Genomic DNA, 19,090 nt, shown 5'->3' on the forward strand with positions numbered 1-19,090 from the left:
ATAGATAGTTATAATTAATGGCTAAAAATTTAATGAAATAAAAGTTTTCTAACATGTAAAAGTTTTTTAGTTTCAAATATCAAAAAAAAAAATTTTTAACTTTATTTCAACATTTTCTTATACAATTTATTGCTTCGTTTCACACTTTTTACATTAAAATGTTGCTGAATAAGTAAACCGACTACAAAATATATTTTTGTATGCTCATAAAAAAACATGCTCACAGACACACACATTATATAAAATAAAACTTCTATACTTTAAAAAGTAATTTGTTTTTTTTTCTTTTAGTACATGTAAAACTAGAAAAGTAAATTGCATTTCTTTTGAATGAAATTCAAAATTATAAAATAGAAAAGTTTCATTTTTAATTATATGAGACGAAAAATGAAAATAATTTAGAATACTAGGTTATATTAGAATTTAAAGAAAATGAAAATTTTTTAGTTCACATTTAATTCGGAGGGCTTACGAGTAGTTCACATTTGAATCGAAAAGCAAAAATAATTTCAGATATGCAATAAATTAATATATGCACATATCCTTGCGTATAACAATAAATTCTGGATCGATTAAGCAATTTCTGTTCATCTGTTCATTATTAAGCCCCCTATCGAATTAATTTAAATTCTAAAAAAAATTATTAAGTGTAAAATTAAATTAAAAAATACAATCAATCAAAAACAATTTAATTTTTCGTGTTTTTAACGCTTTTCTTCAAAAAAAATGAAAAGCGTTTAGTAATTTAACTTTGTCCGTCCGTCATTTGAGTGTCTACAAATCTTTAATACTTTTTAATAGAAAACGGAAATTTTATATACAAATAGATCTATATTAAAAACTTTATTCTATAGAAAAAAACCTTACTATCCATTCTACCTATTTGACACGCTCACCCCCTCTGAAAGTAATAGACTCTACGTATCAAAACCATAAAATTCCATAATTTTTTAAATTCCATAAATGTCAGAAAATAGTAACAAGCTTCTTATTAAATTGACCGGTCAAGTTAACCTGTAATTCGTTTTTTCTTTTTAAATTTTTGATATCATTCTTCTCCTAGATATTAATTCATAACAGTCTGAAATTTTAGACACTAATATAAATCTATTTCGTAAAAAGAAATTTTTTATCTCTCATAAAAATTCATCCAATCTCATATTACTTGATTCTGAAATTAGTAAATTTCTGCGCATTGTATTTCTGAAACAACAAACTTACACAAATTTCAATAAAACTAATAATTCGTGACTTGTCGTCGAAAAATATAGAAATTTATTTTAACTGGACATCATTAGCTAACAAATTCGATCATTAATTTTATTAATTCCTGCAGCCATCCTAAATGTATGCAATATTTTTATTTATTGGTTTATTACTGAAAGTAAATTAAACAGCTAGATTATAGCTAGATTCTAGCCAACTATTCAAAAAAAAATATTTTCACTCGTACAGGAAAAAACTGCTACTCCGAATTAATTTTCCGGATGTAATTGATTTCGACAAATCATTTCCGAATTAGTTTCTCTTTTGTTTATTAACTAAAAATTATTAATATTTTTTAATAAAAATTTTCAATAACCTTCATATCAGTTAACATTCACTAAAATATGGAATATTTTTTCTTTTTCGAAATTTCTGCACAGTTACACTTAATGAAATAAAATCAAAAGATCCTTTTGTTTATAAAATTTTTGTAATAAAAAAAAAAACAAAAATAAGGTTGACCAAATAAAAATAAATTCCCAGTTGAAAATATGCACTAATTTTTCTGATTCTTTTCTCTTCTTTTTTTATTATTTTAATTTTAAAAAAGTGTATAGTGTTTTATGACTAATTATATAAGTACACAGTTGAATAATAACCATACATACATTGTATATCAGAATTTTTAATTAATAGGTCAGCAGTTCCATTAAGTTCAAAGAAAGATAATAAAACTAACACAAAAAAAAAATCCTTTCGGGGAAAAATTTTTATTTTGTTTAACAATGGAACAAAAAAAAGGAATTTTATGAGTTATACAAGTTTAAATTAAATAATATTTTTTGATTTTAATTGAAAACAGTTTTATTTGAACATAAAAATTTTATGCGTTAATGTACTCGTATAAACAAAATGAGGACATTTTCGCATAATTTTTGAAAGCTTATCGAATAAATTGTTTTTTAACAATTACAATTGTTTCTCACTTCCTTTAATCAGGATTTTTGAATATTAAATTTGCTTGAGGACTAATTAATTTAATTGTGAACTACCATTTAATGAACAGGAATAATAAATATATCTAATGTTAATTTTATAAAATCGATGGTTAAAACTATTACTTTTCCAATGATATCTACGACAACGGGATTTTTGCTTATTTTACAAGACCAGTTTATTTAATACTCAAAAAAAGCATAAAAGCTTCATAATTTCGACCGAAATCGAATGAATTAAGGATTCTCCTTTAATTTTTTCTATAGGATAGGTGTTTAAAAAATTGTTTTTGTTCAAACTTTTGTAGAATGAAGGCAGAATAATAGGACCATAACAATGGGATGGAGCTCATTTCCCATTGCTATGGTCCTATAATTCTTTAATATCATTCTAAATTTTTAGTCCAGGAGAAATAAAGAAACATTAACATAGGACATGTGTTATTTGTGTTATGCATCATAAACAGAATTTTCCTGTATTTTTGGAACCTTAACATCAAAAGTATGTAAATTAAAATTCTCCCTAACTGGCAACGATGTTCACGTCACTTTGATGACAATAATAATTCTGTGTTATATTTTTAAGAAATTAGCGAGCATAAATTCTATTTATCAAGAAATTTTAATTTGTAAGTCCATACATATATTGAAATGTTTTTGAAAAATAGGGCTGTGTGTATATTCTTTTAAAGGTATTTAAAAATTATTAATTTGTATTTTATTTTTTATAATGCAAATTCTCTCTAATACGAACTAATTTTTTTTTTTTTGCCAAAATGGTGATTTGTGCCATTAAGATCTAATTTTACATCTATTTTATATTAGCAACTATTTTATTGTTAATAAATTAGTACAATGAGTTTTACAATAAGTTCACAAACAATTGAGTGATTCAAATGTTTTTCTTGAGTAAATTTTCTATTTTATCTGTCTATGTAAGCTGTCTTTGTCATACTGTCATTACAACTTACTTAATTAATTTTTTATTAAATTACCCTTTACTTAATTAATTTTAAATTAAATTTTTGACGGGTCACTGCAGACTTATAGGGACACCTCATTCGGCTGGACCTGGAAAATGAGGATACTTGCAGATTCTGTGGGGAGGATGGGGAGACCTCGTTGCAAGGGACTCTTGCTCATAGGAGGGGAGAGATGCTGGTGGGCTTTGCTCTAACGGCGGCCGAATTATGGTCTTCCAGTCCTCAAAACTTGTTTGAATTCATCAGGAAGGTGGATCTCGAGTGTGTGTTATAGGGCATGCCCCGCACTCGGCAGGGCAGGAGGAATCTAATCAAATCTACTTAATTAATTTTATTATTTTAAAATTTTACAATTCTGATTAAGCAAGTAAATCAATAAAACCAAAATTTCTAATATTTTATTCAATTCTAAAAAAAATTTCTCTAATTTTTATTTTATTTTTTTTTCATTTCAGTGCAACTTCAAAATTCATATGAAGAATAACAAAGAAATTTCTCTACACTCAACAACAAAAAAAAAGTAACAAAAAATTTGTATGAAATGCGAAATACAGAAAATTGGAACAAAACCCAAAAATACACACAAAAAAATTAATGCGTAAAAATACAAAAAACAAAAACATAATAAAATTAGAAAAAAAAAAACAAAAATTAATGTAAATAAAAAACACGAAACTAACACATATGGAAAAATCCGTCTTTATTAATAACAAAAAAACAACAGTGAATAAATTTTTTTTTCTTATTTCATAAATCCTAGTTATGTAGAATTTTAGAAGAGAAAACAATAATCAAAACAAAAAAAAAACCTAAAACCAAATCGAAAAATCAAATCAAAAATTGCATGAAAGCTTTACTAAAAAAAAAAAATTAAAAAATAAAAAAAAAAGGAAAAAGAGAGGAAAAAAAAGGTCGACAAAGTGAAAAAAAAAAAATTTTTTTTATAAATTTTTTAAGTGCAAAAAAAAAAGATGATTTCAAGGAAAAAATTTGTATAAATTTTTTTTTCATCACAAATTCTATTATCCTTTTTCTCAGTGTTTATTCGTTTTAGTTTTTTTTTTTTTACTTAAATTTTTTTTCTCTGTGTACTCAATTTTTTTTTTCCTGATTTGCTCTCAATTTTATTCTAATTTCTGTTTTTTCTCCTTTATGTGTTCTTGTGATATTTAAAATGATTTTTTTTCATTTTACTTGATTTAGCTTAAAAAATTAAAAATATGAATAGAAAAAAAATATATATATATATATTTTTTCGCTAAATTAAATTTTATATTTTAATAAAAAAAAAATCAAAAAAAAAAACCACAAAAAAATAAATGTAGAAATTATTTTTAATGCCTATTTATTAAAAAATAAAAAAAAAAATGAAAAGAAATTAAAAATAAATAAAAAAAAAAATTATTAAGGACGTGTGCAAAAAATTAATTCAAGCGAATATAGGAAACAAATAAAACACATGGGAGTTATGGGAGATTTACAAGCTACAATTGAATTTTCTGTTGAACTTTATAAATTTTATAATGTTGATTTATTTCAAAGAGGGTAAGTATTATAATATTTTTACTCTTTTATTTATTTTTTACCTCTCTCTCCCTCTTTCTCTCTTTTGCATGTATGAAATGACAACAAAATTTATTATTAAAAATTCACTATTTCTTTTTTTAAATATTTTTCTCATTTAATTTGTTCTCATTATGGTTGCTGAACGACAATAATAATCTCTCTTCTCTCTCTTTCTGTTATTCTTTATTTTTTCCACCATCTCCAATTTAATCTCAATTATGATCATATTTTCTTTTTGTTTTCTTTTTTTCTCATACTAAATTAATGTTGTTAAAGTTTTTAGTTAAGTGAGTGAATGCAAAATTTTAATCTAATAAATTTTTTTATATTTTGTGTCATGCAAATAAATGCGTCACAACACAATACAATATTGTAATGTAAATTGTACAAGTATTATAGCAATAATAAAAATTGCAATAATAGGAATTGCAATTTTGTGTTAACATAGACTTCTTCAAGTAAATATTAGATGGTTTTTATTGTAATTGATATTGTATGACAAAATAATAAAATTATAAATTGAGTGACTTTCTTGTAATACAATTATTTTTTGTTTCCTGGAAATTATAATTTAGTTTTATACTTGCATGAATTATATTTTGAATAGAAATTTATTATACTGAAAATATGATATAACTTTAATTGTGATTTATGAATGCAAAATGCAGAAATTATTTACTGTCTTTACAATATTTTGATGTTGTGGAGTTTTATTTGAAAGAAAAACAAACAAGACTATAGTAAGCTATAGTTGAATTACCAGTAAATGGAAGAGATGAGTAGGAAAGAATTTCTTCTGAAGTGAGAATATTATTATGGATAATTTTGATAACGAATCTCGAAAATAGAATGGAAGCTAAAAAAAAATGAATTTAAAAAAAGGGGAAGCCAGAAACAATTAAATGCATTTTCCGAGAAATTATAGAGACTCGATACAAAATAGTATAAAATTATTAAGTAGTTTATTCGCTATTATGTCATAGAATTTAGTCTACCAATATTGCTCTTTTTTATCATAAACATAAAATTTCGATTACATATTTTAAAATTCATGTCTAGTACTAAATTTGTGAAGCACAGTGGGTTTTTTTCAATTTTGTGTTATGACACTCTATCGTCCTATTACAAACGTATTATTATCACCTGCTTATAGCTTGGGAAATCATATTAAATATCCCACATTATGAACTTATTTAATATTGAACTTTAATAATGTGCAAATTATTTAACAAGAAGGTGAATTTTATTTTACATTTGTAAGCATATTTAAATACTTTCAATTCTATATTCCATTAAAAATGTACTTATTTCTCAATACTTTTCATATTTAACATTAACAGTATTATCGCCCCCGCCCTCCACGAAAAAACAGTAATTCAAACTATTCTCCAAAAATGGAGCAATTTTTTTCTTCTCTCAAATGAAAATTAATTTTTTAAAAACTTGTAACATAAATTTTATAAAGAAAGCATTCTATCATAAATCAAAAACTAAAATTTTATATTAAAGCTTACCGAGCAAATAATAAAAAAACTTCAAATATACTTACCCCTCCCCCCCTCCTTCTAACAGATTAAAGTTTCTCTCTCAAAATAAATTAAACTTATATTTTAACTTCTTCTTATCATTAAACAACTTTCTCTCACTTCACAAAAAGAAAAACCTAAAACTAAAACATGAAACTAAAAATATTTCCTCTTCAAAAGTTTCCAAAAACAAAAAAAAAATAAAAATAAATTAAAATGAATGCCGGATAAAAAAAAATGTTTTTTTTTTTTTCTTGTGTAGTTTTCAAAATGACTTTTGAATTTCTCATTTTTTTTTTATTTATGATGAAAGACGGAGAGAAATAAAAATAAGGTTAAATTTTCAATTGATATACTTGAATATTTTTTTTCTAAACTAATCGCAAAAAAAAAACTAAAATAAAAATAATAAAAAACACAAATACAAATAAAAACTTTTACTTTCTAAAGTGAAAATGTGCAAAAAACCAAAGAAAAAAATTCTCTCTTTTCAAAACCCTTACATTTTTTTTTTCTCCACATATATGCAATTTATTAAAATTCAACTGAGACACAAAACAAAAAAAAAAAGCATAAATTCAAGAAGAGTACAGAGAAACACACAAGAAACTTTTCACTATACAAGAAAAATAAAAACAAAAATAAAGAAAAAAAAGAAACCAAAAGAATTGAAACAAAACTTTTAATTTGTTATGAACAAATTTTTGTATGACGACAAAAGTTTTATTCCGTACTTGGGATTGTAAACGACATAAAAAACAATTAACGGCTTATATTGTAAACAAAAATTTCCTCTTATTCTCTCCCCTTTTCTTGTTTTCATAAATTTCTCATTTGTTTTTTTTTTTTATTTTATTGTTACTTTTGTTCCATAACAATTTTTTTGTTTTTTTAGGCTTTATTGTAGTAGTCATTCTTCTTCACAAATTTATTTTCATATTATACAATATACATACAAACATTCATATATAGAAACCTCAATATATTTTATTGCAGAGTTTCACATTTGAAGTACATGTGTGTATACGTACGTACACGTTTTTATGTAAATAAATTTATAATCAAAATTTTATACAATATGTACCATTCTGTGTTAATGTTCCAACATACAGTATGATTCGTGTAATAAAAATTTCTTGCCGAATTTCTCAAAACTTTTTATAGAACGAACTACAATATGAGTTGTAGATATTGATATTTATGTGCCCTGCAATTATACATGCCGTCTTTAGAAATCAATCAGCCAAATGATCCACCGTTTAGAAATTTATAGGAACTTGGAAAAACCAGAAAATAAATTTCCAAATATAAAAAAGTCATTATCAATTGATTTCCAAATATAAGACAAAAACCTCTTTGTGGTGAGATTTTAATCATAATATACGAAATACAACCGAAATTCCCTTTTACGAGTAATAATCTCAGACACAAACCCATTTACGATTAGACGAAAATATATTTAAAAGGCGAGAGATTGTACAAAAAATTTTAATCAGAGAATAATTTAAAATTATAAAAGATAGAGACAACAAAATATGATTGTCATAAATATAATAGCATAGACTCAAATTTGAGGAACGTTTTGAGAAAAATTCGATATCATCGATTTGCTCAATTAATATACAAATTCATAATTTCTATGCGGCACAGAACAATCATCATGATGTAAGTAAGTTATTCATCGATATATTTCATACCATATATACACTCTTTAAGTAGTATAATATTTGTATAACACATAAGAAAAATTTTAGTTCATTTTAACTAGATAACACTGTAAATAAAACGTGTAGGTACACATGATTCAATTAAATCTGCATATATGAACAATAATAAAAATTTTTAATACTTATATAGAATATATATATATTTTTTTTAATATATTCACATATTTCACATGGCCATACTTGAGATATTTTATTATTTATACATATACTCATACCCATATATGCATATAAATAAATAATATATTTGTATATAAAAAAATTCTTCTGCATAAAGCATCTAAATTTACGCTCTATAAACGCATACACGACAATTTCTTCTAACCTTTTTTTTTTTTTATCATAAACTAAGCATCACATTCATGAACATCTAGGCATACATAATATATATAATATTCTCGTATATAACTTTTTGTATAACATTTATTATATCCTATAATAATATTTTAAGCATAGAATTTTTATTCACATATTCCCGAGTATTTTATACACCTTATCCATTTAAAGTAGGTCAAAATGTTGTTGAAAATAAAAGTAACAAAATTATAATAATAATACCAAAACAAAAAAATTATAAGAAAAAATAATAAACCCGAATAAAGAATAACAACAACAAGGAAAAAAGGAGAAAAAGATGACAGAGAAAGTATAAAAAAAAAAAATTATATGGGCATGACGCCTGTTTTTCAATTTTTTTTTTTTTTGCTAAGGATTGCAAAAAATAAATATATTTTTTTTTTTAGATACTAAATTATCGGGTCAAGGAATATTCACAAATAAATTTATAATATTATGTATATTGTAGTAGTATAGTAGACGGTATACGCAAATATACACACATAAGTAACATGTTTGCGTAAAAAAATTTTATATGGGAATAAAAGTTATAAAGCCTAAAATATAATTTTTAACAGGCAAAAATGAATAAATAATAAAAATATTCAATAAAACAAAATATTTGCAAGAAAATATTTGCACAATATATATATTTTTTTTTTAATATTTTAGCATAAAAATAAAGAAAAATGTAATATTTTTAACATAATGCACCTACAAATATGCAAATTTTTTATATTCCACAATTATTAAACATATTCTTTCGTATAAATTGAATTATAGCTAGCTAGAAGCTTATTCTAAATTTAATCAGTTAGTAAGTCCAATAAGAAATTTCCAAGTAAATTAACTATACTCTTATATTTTCAAAAAACATGTTATTATATTGAATATAACAACTTTGAAAATTACTCCTAATGGGACATTATTCCTAATTACTCCTAATGGTCCACAAGTTGATAGGCGAAGGGTCGTTTCTTGATACCATAACAATTAGCCAGCTAGCTATATGAATTTGCTTATATTATAAGAAATACAAATAAATTAATGGAGACCCCAAACGGTATGCAATATTAACTGATATTGGTAAAAATAGTGAAAAATAAAAAATTCGAAATTTTTGCATGTTTTACAATAAAATAATATCAAGCCGTTCTTCAAGAGTTGCAACACAATAATCGGAACGAGATTGCTAAACTTCATGTCGTAATATGAGAGCGAGTCCTTTAAAATTTTCATTTTGTATGAGGTCTTCGTAGTGGACGCTGATGTAATGATGTAATTTTTCACATACAATTGTAATAAGCTATATTTTCCATTAAAATTAAAAAATATAAATTTTCGCATGTTTTATTTTAAAACAACAACCAGGTACGACAGCCCCCATACATGTATAATTCAAAATTCAAAATTATTATTTAATCGCGGTAATATTTAAAATCCTTATATGGATGAAAAATATTTTTAGTCACAGTTTCAAAAAACCTCGCTTCCACTATTGTATTGTTGAAATTGTAATTAAATTGTAATAAAAAAAAAACCTAAAATTTAATTTAAATTTTTTGTTTTATTCAATGAAATGAATAACACCTGTTCCATTCCATATACTCGTATATGCTTCTATAAAATACAATTTTAAAACCTCATTAAATAAATACGATATTGTGCATTATATTTGAATTCTAATATTAAATTCGAATATATATATATATATATATATATATATGCATATTCAATTCATAATATTTGATATTACATTTTTTATGCAACATGGTGCATAAATTCACCTCACCATTATACATATAAAAATTGTTTAAATATAACAAAAGAATATTGCATTAATAATAGAATATCGCTTTACATGTCAGTTATTTTCCCTCCCACCACGAATATATATATATATATATATATATATATATATAATTTATTATGATATATAATAATAATTCTTTACATATCATGGAATTTCTATGAAATTCTAAAAATGAATTCAATACAGCTATGTTTTTCATCACACTCTATGAAAAAGAATAAATCATTACAAATATCCAAGAATTTATAGCACTCAAATAATATATATATATATATATATATATAAATATATATACATATATTGATATATATAGAATATATATAAGTATCAACTAACTACATATATATTCATATATATAAGAACTAAATCCATATTTTTAAATCAAATTATTATTATATGATAAAGATTAATAACATCATAAAACAAAAAAAAAAAACACTATATCACATTCAATGTAACACATATATATTATATAAATAAATTTTAAGAGGTCTTTCTTTCTTGTTCTTATATAACATTTTTATCATCAAAACATATATGCATGAACAAATTTCTTTTACATACAATATAACAACAAAAATTAGAAAAAGTAATAAAAATTGTAAGAATAAGATAAAAAAAAACAAATAACCCAAAAACCAAGAGAACATCCTTTTTAACAAAAAAAAAAGAGAGAATATTCTATAAGTAACATTCATATATACAATGTTGAGCGAATAAAAGTATTTTACACTGTAAAAAATTGTAGAGAATCACACTGTTTTGCATGATTGTGGTGATAGTAAATTTATAAGCAAAATTTTCGATTATTTCAGATCATATACTATGTAGATTTATATACTATTTTATATATTTACGATTCTCCTATGGGCTCTTTCTCCTGATTCTCCTGATACGTACCATAAAATGTTGATAAAAAATATATAATCAATTATTTTATCCGTAAATTATAAGTGGCAGTCAGGTCTTATTTATTATATCACAGAAAAATCACACTATTTCCCCACTATTTTCAGTGTTGTAAATTTAATCCGATTAAAATTGTTTAAGTTTCAGTAAGAGTAAGTTTGAGTTTTAATAATCACCAGAAACCTGTGTGATTATTAATATTCAATATTAAATATTTTTAACAACTAAGGCAGGATCCAATTTAAAACTGTTTGTTAAGTAATACACTAAAAACTAATTACATTAGATTAATGGCCACCTCGTTATTTATACTTGGGGCGTCTGCCTTTCCTTCACAAATAAAATATCCAAAGTTGTTCTGATATTATGTTTTCAAATTATTTATTTTAACTTGTTATAATATTTAAGTTATACACAATAATTTTATTTTACTATTTGAGTTTAATATTTAAAAAATTTATCCATTTACAATTTTTGCTCTACCAGCAATCGTCTGTCAATTAAATTGAAGGTAAAAGATATTAATTTTTTTATTGACTTACCATTTCGACATAAGCGATATATGAATACGTCAATAACTCTGACTATAATAATCGTTGAATAACCAAATTTTCTAAAAATATACGATATGGAATACGATATGGAGAAGCTAATAATATACAAAACTTATTTCTATTTTATTTTCGATTTACGTGGTTTGTATTTGTGGCCATAGAATTATTTCACTTGACATTTAATATTTATAACTGATTCTTTCAGTGATATTATACTCATCGCATGATCAAACATTTTTGAATCCGGTTAGGCATCATATTATGGTTCTCACTCTTTTTTTTGTAGTACAAGATTTGCTCAAAATGGAAAACTTTCTTTCACTAGAAAATATTTTGATTAGAAATTCACTACATTTAATATTTTAATGGTAACACTTTGCCAGAATTTATTTTATAGTAATTTTTTTTTTAATAGTGTATAAAATTTACATTAAAATATGTGTTAGAAATCGAATTATTGAAATATATACACAAATATATGTACATACATAATGTATAAAATATGAAACTGACATATATCCTTGTAATCTGTATTAAATATGATCCTTTTATCATGTTTTATATTTTTCTTTTTCTTTTTGATTTCTTCTCTTCTTTTCTCTTTTTTTTTTCATCTTCAATTACATGCCCATATACACATTATATTCTTATGATCCTCAACCTTTCCGAATCAATAATTTATTCTTTTTCTATATATATATATATATATATATATATATATATATACGAAGAGCATAATACATACTTCATGTAAAATACATTTTCATATACATATGTATATATAACGTTGGTATATAATATATAGACTAATATATATATATACACGAACGTATTAAAATATGATTATACAATAATAGCCCTAAAATGTTTTAGAAATTAAATGAAAATATTGTTATGATATTAAAAGTAATAAAAGGAAAGAGTGAGATAGTACGAGAGAGAAAGAGAGACAGAGAAAGAGGTTAAAAGAAAACTAGGTTGAGATAAAAGTTTTTTTCACAAATAATACATGAATAAAACCATACAACTATCTATACATATATATGGGATATTTTTGATATTTTATACGATTCATTTGTTTTTCTCTTTTCGGAATTCTTTCACCTTAATATTATGTACATAACATTTCTGTTATACACGTTTCAACTCTATATATATATATATAATGTACTCACAATATTTTAATATTCTCTATAATAAAAATAAAATTAAATTTCTCTGATGAGCAATTGAGAATTTTGATTTTTTTTTTTATTCTTCCTTTGTTTTTTGTAAATTTTTTCTTTTTCTCATTCTCCTTTTATGAAATGTAACTAACGTGAATCCTATATGTTGTTAAGGAGAATATGGGAATAATTTAATATTGAAGATTTTTGTTTATTTTTTTTTTATTCTTATTTAAACTATTATAACAGTAATATTAAAATAGTAAATAATATATGCGAGAAAGAAATGAAGTAGAGAAATTGACTGAATTGAAACAAATATTATTTGGAGAATATTAAAATATGCAGTTAAAATATAAAAGTTGAGTTCAATGCATATGGTTATCCTATATAAAAATGAAGTGATTTGAATAAATTTTTTTACATATTTGAATTTTATGGAATTTGTTTTTAATGAAATTTTTATTCAAATTCGAATTTTTAAATTTTAAGATAAATATTTATTTTTCCCTATGCTGCTGCATTCCCTATGCACCATCAAAATTCAATTTTTATTATTTTCGGTTTGGTGTAAGATACACTTCACTTAGCTCTCATCGCCTCAATTAAAATTCTTAAACAAAAATCTACGATTTCCTACAATGATCAACTTTATATAATACACAAATAAAATTAAAGATCTTTATAAAGTTTATATATTTTCAAGAAATAATTACCAACATACATGCTCCCGTATTGGTGCTCCTAAGAGAACCAATCGCCTCAAGACCAATTCTTTTCAAAAACAGAGAATATACTCAACCGTTTTAACCGTCTTCATTATGACAAAAAAACCAGTCGCCAATTTGTCGTCATTTATGCAAATTATCGTGAATTCTCGGCGTCAAAACTTTAATATTCATTGTCGATGAATGATGACCAAAGAATTAAGACCTTTTTCTGCCTCATTTTCTGCATTTGATCCCAACACTTTGTCACTGCTTCATTTGCTCTGACCCATTTGCCTTGTAAAACCTCGTCGTATCTCGACAAACTATCGAAAGATGGGGATTTTTCCAGATCACTGTAAAAAAATTGAGACTAACCACAATAAATATAAACAACTGAAAAATATAAGCCATCCGCAGACAAAAACCTATTTCTTAGCCATTACATATGAATAAATTACTTATCTCTCCTATTCAGTAATGCAAAAACCCTTAACATTGTAGAACAGTATTAAAATTTCAAACTATATTTCTAAAAAATATTCTTCTCAGAATTAACTATCTTCCATTTTCAAACACATTTGCTTTTCAAAAAAAAATTTTCTTTCTACAAAGGTAACTTAAGTATAAGATAATGTCAAACAAAGAAAATGTTTGATAACCTCATTTCAACTTAAAATAAAAAATATTTTTAAAATTTTAAAGGTTTAAATTTTAAAAATACAAAAATAAATAAAAAATCAAAAAAAAAAAACTAAAATTTAATGTCATAAAAAAGTTAATTAAACTTAATTACCATATTGTCCCTCCCACCCGCCCGCCCCGTAATGCTTACAACAAAGTATATGTTTAATATGGATCTAAATGTGACAAGGGCAAATACCAATTTATATAAAAATAAATATAAGTGTAAATAAGTCAATGCCCCAGGTAAAAAATAAAAGAAAAAATTCAAAAAAAAACAAACAAAACAAACAAAACTACAAAAAAAAACATTTTCAAAATAATTTTTGTAAAAATTTGCCAAAAAAAATAACTTTAGATAATTATATACACAGCATGTATGTGCATATACAAGGTGCTTCCTATGCAAATTGACAAATATCAGTGAATAGATCTTCGTTAGCAAGGGAAACATTTGTTCCACAAAAAGCCTGTATCGCAACTGGTTTTGGAACTTTAGGGGCTCATAAAAGCAAAATATTTTTTTGGCCGACTGGGACTATAAATTTTTGTTATGTTAGGAATAACGGTACTTTTATATATTCGCCCAGCTTTCTGGTACAATAAGAGACGACAATCATTTACAAAATGAATTTTCGCAAAGTTTTAGTTTTTTTAAATAACGGTATTTTTTTCGGTGACGTAAAAAAATACCGTTATTGAAAATTACCCAAAAAAAAGTGATTTTTACTTGCACCTTTTAATTTTAGTCAGTAGTTTTTTTTTAATTTTGACATAGCAGTTACAGTTTTATAAATGGGAATGAATTCTCATTTATTTCGTATACCGACAAAAATTTTAGGGAACCATGATTTTTTTTGTAATTAAGGATCTCCCAGTAGTTCACAAACTAGTCTCTTTTGAAAAGTCCATAAAGTAGTAATCACCCTGTATATACATGCAAATATATAAATAATATAAATTTACACATTCAGATGTACTAATTTGTCTTAAATTTGCTAAATCGAAAAACAAGAAGAAGAAAATTAAATTAATTAAAAAAAATGTTTACACATAAATTGTTCATAAGCACATCAAATTTTGTAAAGAACTTGATTTTATTAATTAAGACGTGATAAAACACTGATTTGTGACTTTAAACTGAGTGTAATATTTTATTAAGCAAATACAAGAGAGAGAGTGTTTCTTGCGGTTCTAAACGTTCCTTAAATCCTATTTCTCTACTATTTTATGCAGTAGCTACTTCGTATATTAAGAATGTATATTAAGAAGTAACCAAACTCGTTATCAGCAATCAAACAAGCTTCATACATGTATGAGCAAAATATTAAAACTTTAAATTCAGCCGCTTATTGCTCTGTTTCTACATTTGCGTATTACCATTTAATTGTGCATCTATTAAACAAATTACGATATTTAACAAGACTTTATATAGATGAAGATTTACAAATTCCCTAAATTTTTAATAACCTTAGAACATGTTCTACATAAAATTTTTGTTCCATTTCATCTACATACAAATTTTGTATATAATTTTTTCTGTTCTAAAAAATAAATCACCCTGCATTAAACTATTGAAAAACTAAAAAAATACATATAGCTGTACATTAAAATAAATTTAAATTTGAACCACAAAATTTATTAAATTTTTTAAAAGCTTTTCAAATTTCTTAAATTACTTTGTGGTGAAAATTGTGAACATACACATCCATACATAATTTAGTATATAAGTATATGTTTAGACTAATTATTATGTGAAAATTTAATAAATTGTATAAAAAGATAAGTAAAATGTTAAACTAATGAATGGCTATAGTTAAAAAAATTTATATGTATGTGTGGGTAGCTAGTTTTTTAAAGAAATTAGAAATTTACGTATAATTTTCCGAATTCACCTTTGTTATTTTTAGGATTTTTACAATTATAAAAAATAAATTTGAAAAATGCTTTTTAAACAAAAGAGTCAAGTTTTGAACAAGTTCTTAATCCCTAAAAGTATGCAATTTTTTTGAAAATTTAATTGATAGTTCTAAATTTTTATATTGTTATGACAAAAGCTTTTGTAATTCTTTTTTTTTTATTGAGAACCGTAAATATTAAGGACATGATTCGCTATTAACAACATTAGTACTAAAAATCAATTGAATGAATTCAAGTAATTTAATTATTATAGTCAGACTGCCTACTTTGACAAAAGCTTTGTAGACTATTTGAGGAAAATCTATATTTTCCATATTATTAGGCAGACATTTAAGTATTTATTGATTTTTAGTTACTTTCGACTATTAGACTAAGAGCCTTTCAATTTTTATTTTATAAAATGAGAACATTACCGTAAAATTACTCAAAGTCTTAAAGAAAAGTTTTGAAAATTGAAAAAAATAATTTAATAGATTATTGCAAAAAATCTGGATTGACCGAATTACCTTAAGTACTTTGTAATATAAAAAGTCAAGACATAAACCACTTTCAAGCAAAAAAATTAACCATGAAAGGAAAATTTTACATTGATCTCTAATAACTTGTGCCTCCTTCCAAGAAGAAACAAATCATGGTCATCAGGATATCTTTAAGATATTGCCGCCTTATTTGTATGTATATGTCATTATTAGAATTGCATTGTTTACAAGTTTATTATTAGAAGATTCATTATATCCAATGAATCTTGTAAACCAATACCCTTTACTAAGAAGTACCCTAAGTTCTTTAATAGATATTTTTAGACCTATTTCTCACTTTGAAAAAAAAAATTATTTTCCCTCATAATTTCATAATTTTTACCGATTTAGCAACTTGTCGACATCTTAACTCTTTTTAATTTTAGTAAAAATTTATAATTAAGGCTTACACTCTTTACAACACATTTAATAAATTTTACGAGAAAAATTTAAATAATACCGAAAATTTTTAGTTCTTTAGTTAAAGAAAAAAAATTCTTTTGTCCTCTGAAGAATTTCTTTAAAAAAATTCCCTGAATTGAGTTTTTAATACAAAATTAATAAAACTTCTAGTTAGAAAATTCTTTGAAATTTTCCCCATACAAAGCATTCTAACAATACGTGACTTTATAATTAATTTTTGAATACTCATGTCATGGTATATAATTTCTGATATGTAGCTACACATAAATGTGAGTGAATGACAACACAATATTAAAATATAGACTATAAAAATTCTATTTAATTTTAATAAATTTTTTTTTTTCAAGAATTATACGATATAGAAGTCAAATAAATTTAGAGCAAATCGGTAGTTTACAAAAGAGCACATTTCGTTTCAAGAAGTAAAACACATTTTTTTAAAAAAATCTGTTTTTTAATTAAAATATTCCCTTTTAAATACGAAAATTATTGCTCTTATCCTAAAAGTATGCAATATTGTCGTATATTATTATATACGACAATATTGCATACTTTTAGGATAAGAGCAATAATGAAAAAGACCATTAATTTTATACACAAATTCAAAAGCTAATTTAGTGACCTAAGATAACTCTGTAAGTATATTTGTTGATGAGAAGACTGGGAGGCGTTACTCTTGTGGAATAATATCCTGTTCGCAAACTTATCGATACAATTTATTATAAAAAAACTGCAATTTTTAAGAAATTAAGTTTCCATAAGAGTTGCCACAATTTTTAGAAAATATTTTGGGCTTTTTATCTTAAACGAACAGACAGAAGAACGCTGAATTACTAATACAACGTCTAGTTGTTTAAGTAATAAGTATTGTGCCTATTACCCTAATATTAACTCATCTAGAAAACTATTCGACGAGTTAAAGACAGAAAAATTAAACGAACGCGAAAACTTACACCGAAAATCACATTTTTTCCCCCGATTTTATTGGAAATACGCCAAAACCAAAAAAAAAAATAACAAGCAAAAAAAAATTTTCATGAAACAATCTGCTCACATCGAAATTCCCTTAGAGTTCATTGTGGTTAATTATTAAAAAAAAAAAACTTCTAAAACAAATTTAAATAAATTTTTTTAATACAAAAAAGTGGTTGAACACAGGCTTTTCTACTTTGAAAATAATTTTATATACTGAAAAACAACAACAAAAAAAAAGTATAACAAAATGTAGAAAAGTAAAGAATAGAGAGAAAATTAAAGAAAAAAAACAAGTTGTTGATTACAACATTAAAGAAAAGGTAAAAGCAGACATTTTGTACCAATAGAGAAGGCAAGAAAACAAAAGAAAAGAAAAGAAACTGATTTTTGTTCCTTTTCTGCTCTTTTATTATGATACTATAAAAAGTCATAAAGGCAAAAGTAATTTAAGATTTTTTTTTTGTCTCTCTCTCTTTTATTACAGGGTCCAATATAAAATTTCAATTCATAAAATTTTAAACGCGGCATAATTATCCTCGCTTTTTGTTTCATTTCATTTTTTTTTTTTTTTGGTTATTCTCTTTTAATTTTGTGGTATATACTTAATATTTCTTCTTAAAATAAGGATATGCTTACGAGGATCTAATATGGAAATATGATGATAGTATAGTTAAGTATGACCATTATTTGTGGTACACATTAATAATAATATGACAAGATATTCAATTATAATGGCATGCCTGTTGATTTTTTTTTTTTTTGGATATTTTATTAAATTGACCATAATCAGATTTATTTGTTAATTAATTTGAAAATTAATGGCATAATTGATAATAATTATTTTTAATCGCTCCTATAAATTTTATTACAAAAGTTTAAAATTTAAGAGTTCTTAAAATGTTGCAATTTTACTTGCTTTACCAGATTGCTTTCTATATACTAGGATTTATTTTTACTTAAATAACTTTTGAAATGAAGCTTCAAATATTTGCAATATTTCCAAACTTACAATTAAATTCTGCTATTATGTAATTTCGATTTAAATATAATTAAATGTTAATTTTATAAATTATTTAATTAATTAG

The 19,090-nt window shown here is 23.9% G+C and overlaps 1 protein-coding gene across 2 annotated transcripts in view; it reads left to right on the forward strand.

Annotated features, from left to right (window-relative positions):
- The first annotated feature begins 4,330 nt into the window (after positions 1 to 4,330).
- The window catches only part of LOC129608916 (uncharacterized), a 73,469-nt gene continuing 58,709 nt past the window's right edge, over positions 4,331 to 19,090 (forward strand). For both annotated transcript variants that reach the window (XM_055520712.1, XM_055520713.1), the window contains exon 1: positions 4,331 to 4,729. In XM_055520712.1, coding sequence (XP_055376687.1) covers positions 4,644 to 4,729 — 86 coding nt within the window. In that variant the 5' untranslated portion in view covers positions 4,331 to 4,643. The remainder of the gene's footprint in view (positions 4,730 to 19,090) is intronic.

This window comes from Condylostylus longicornis, unplaced genomic scaffold (genome assembly GCF_029603195.1).
Source record: "Condylostylus longicornis isolate FDR11 unplaced genomic scaffold, ASM2960319v2 ptg000038l, whole genome shotgun sequence".
Lineage (NCBI taxonomy): Eukaryota > Metazoa > Arthropoda > Insecta > Diptera > Dolichopodidae > Condylostylus > Condylostylus longicornis.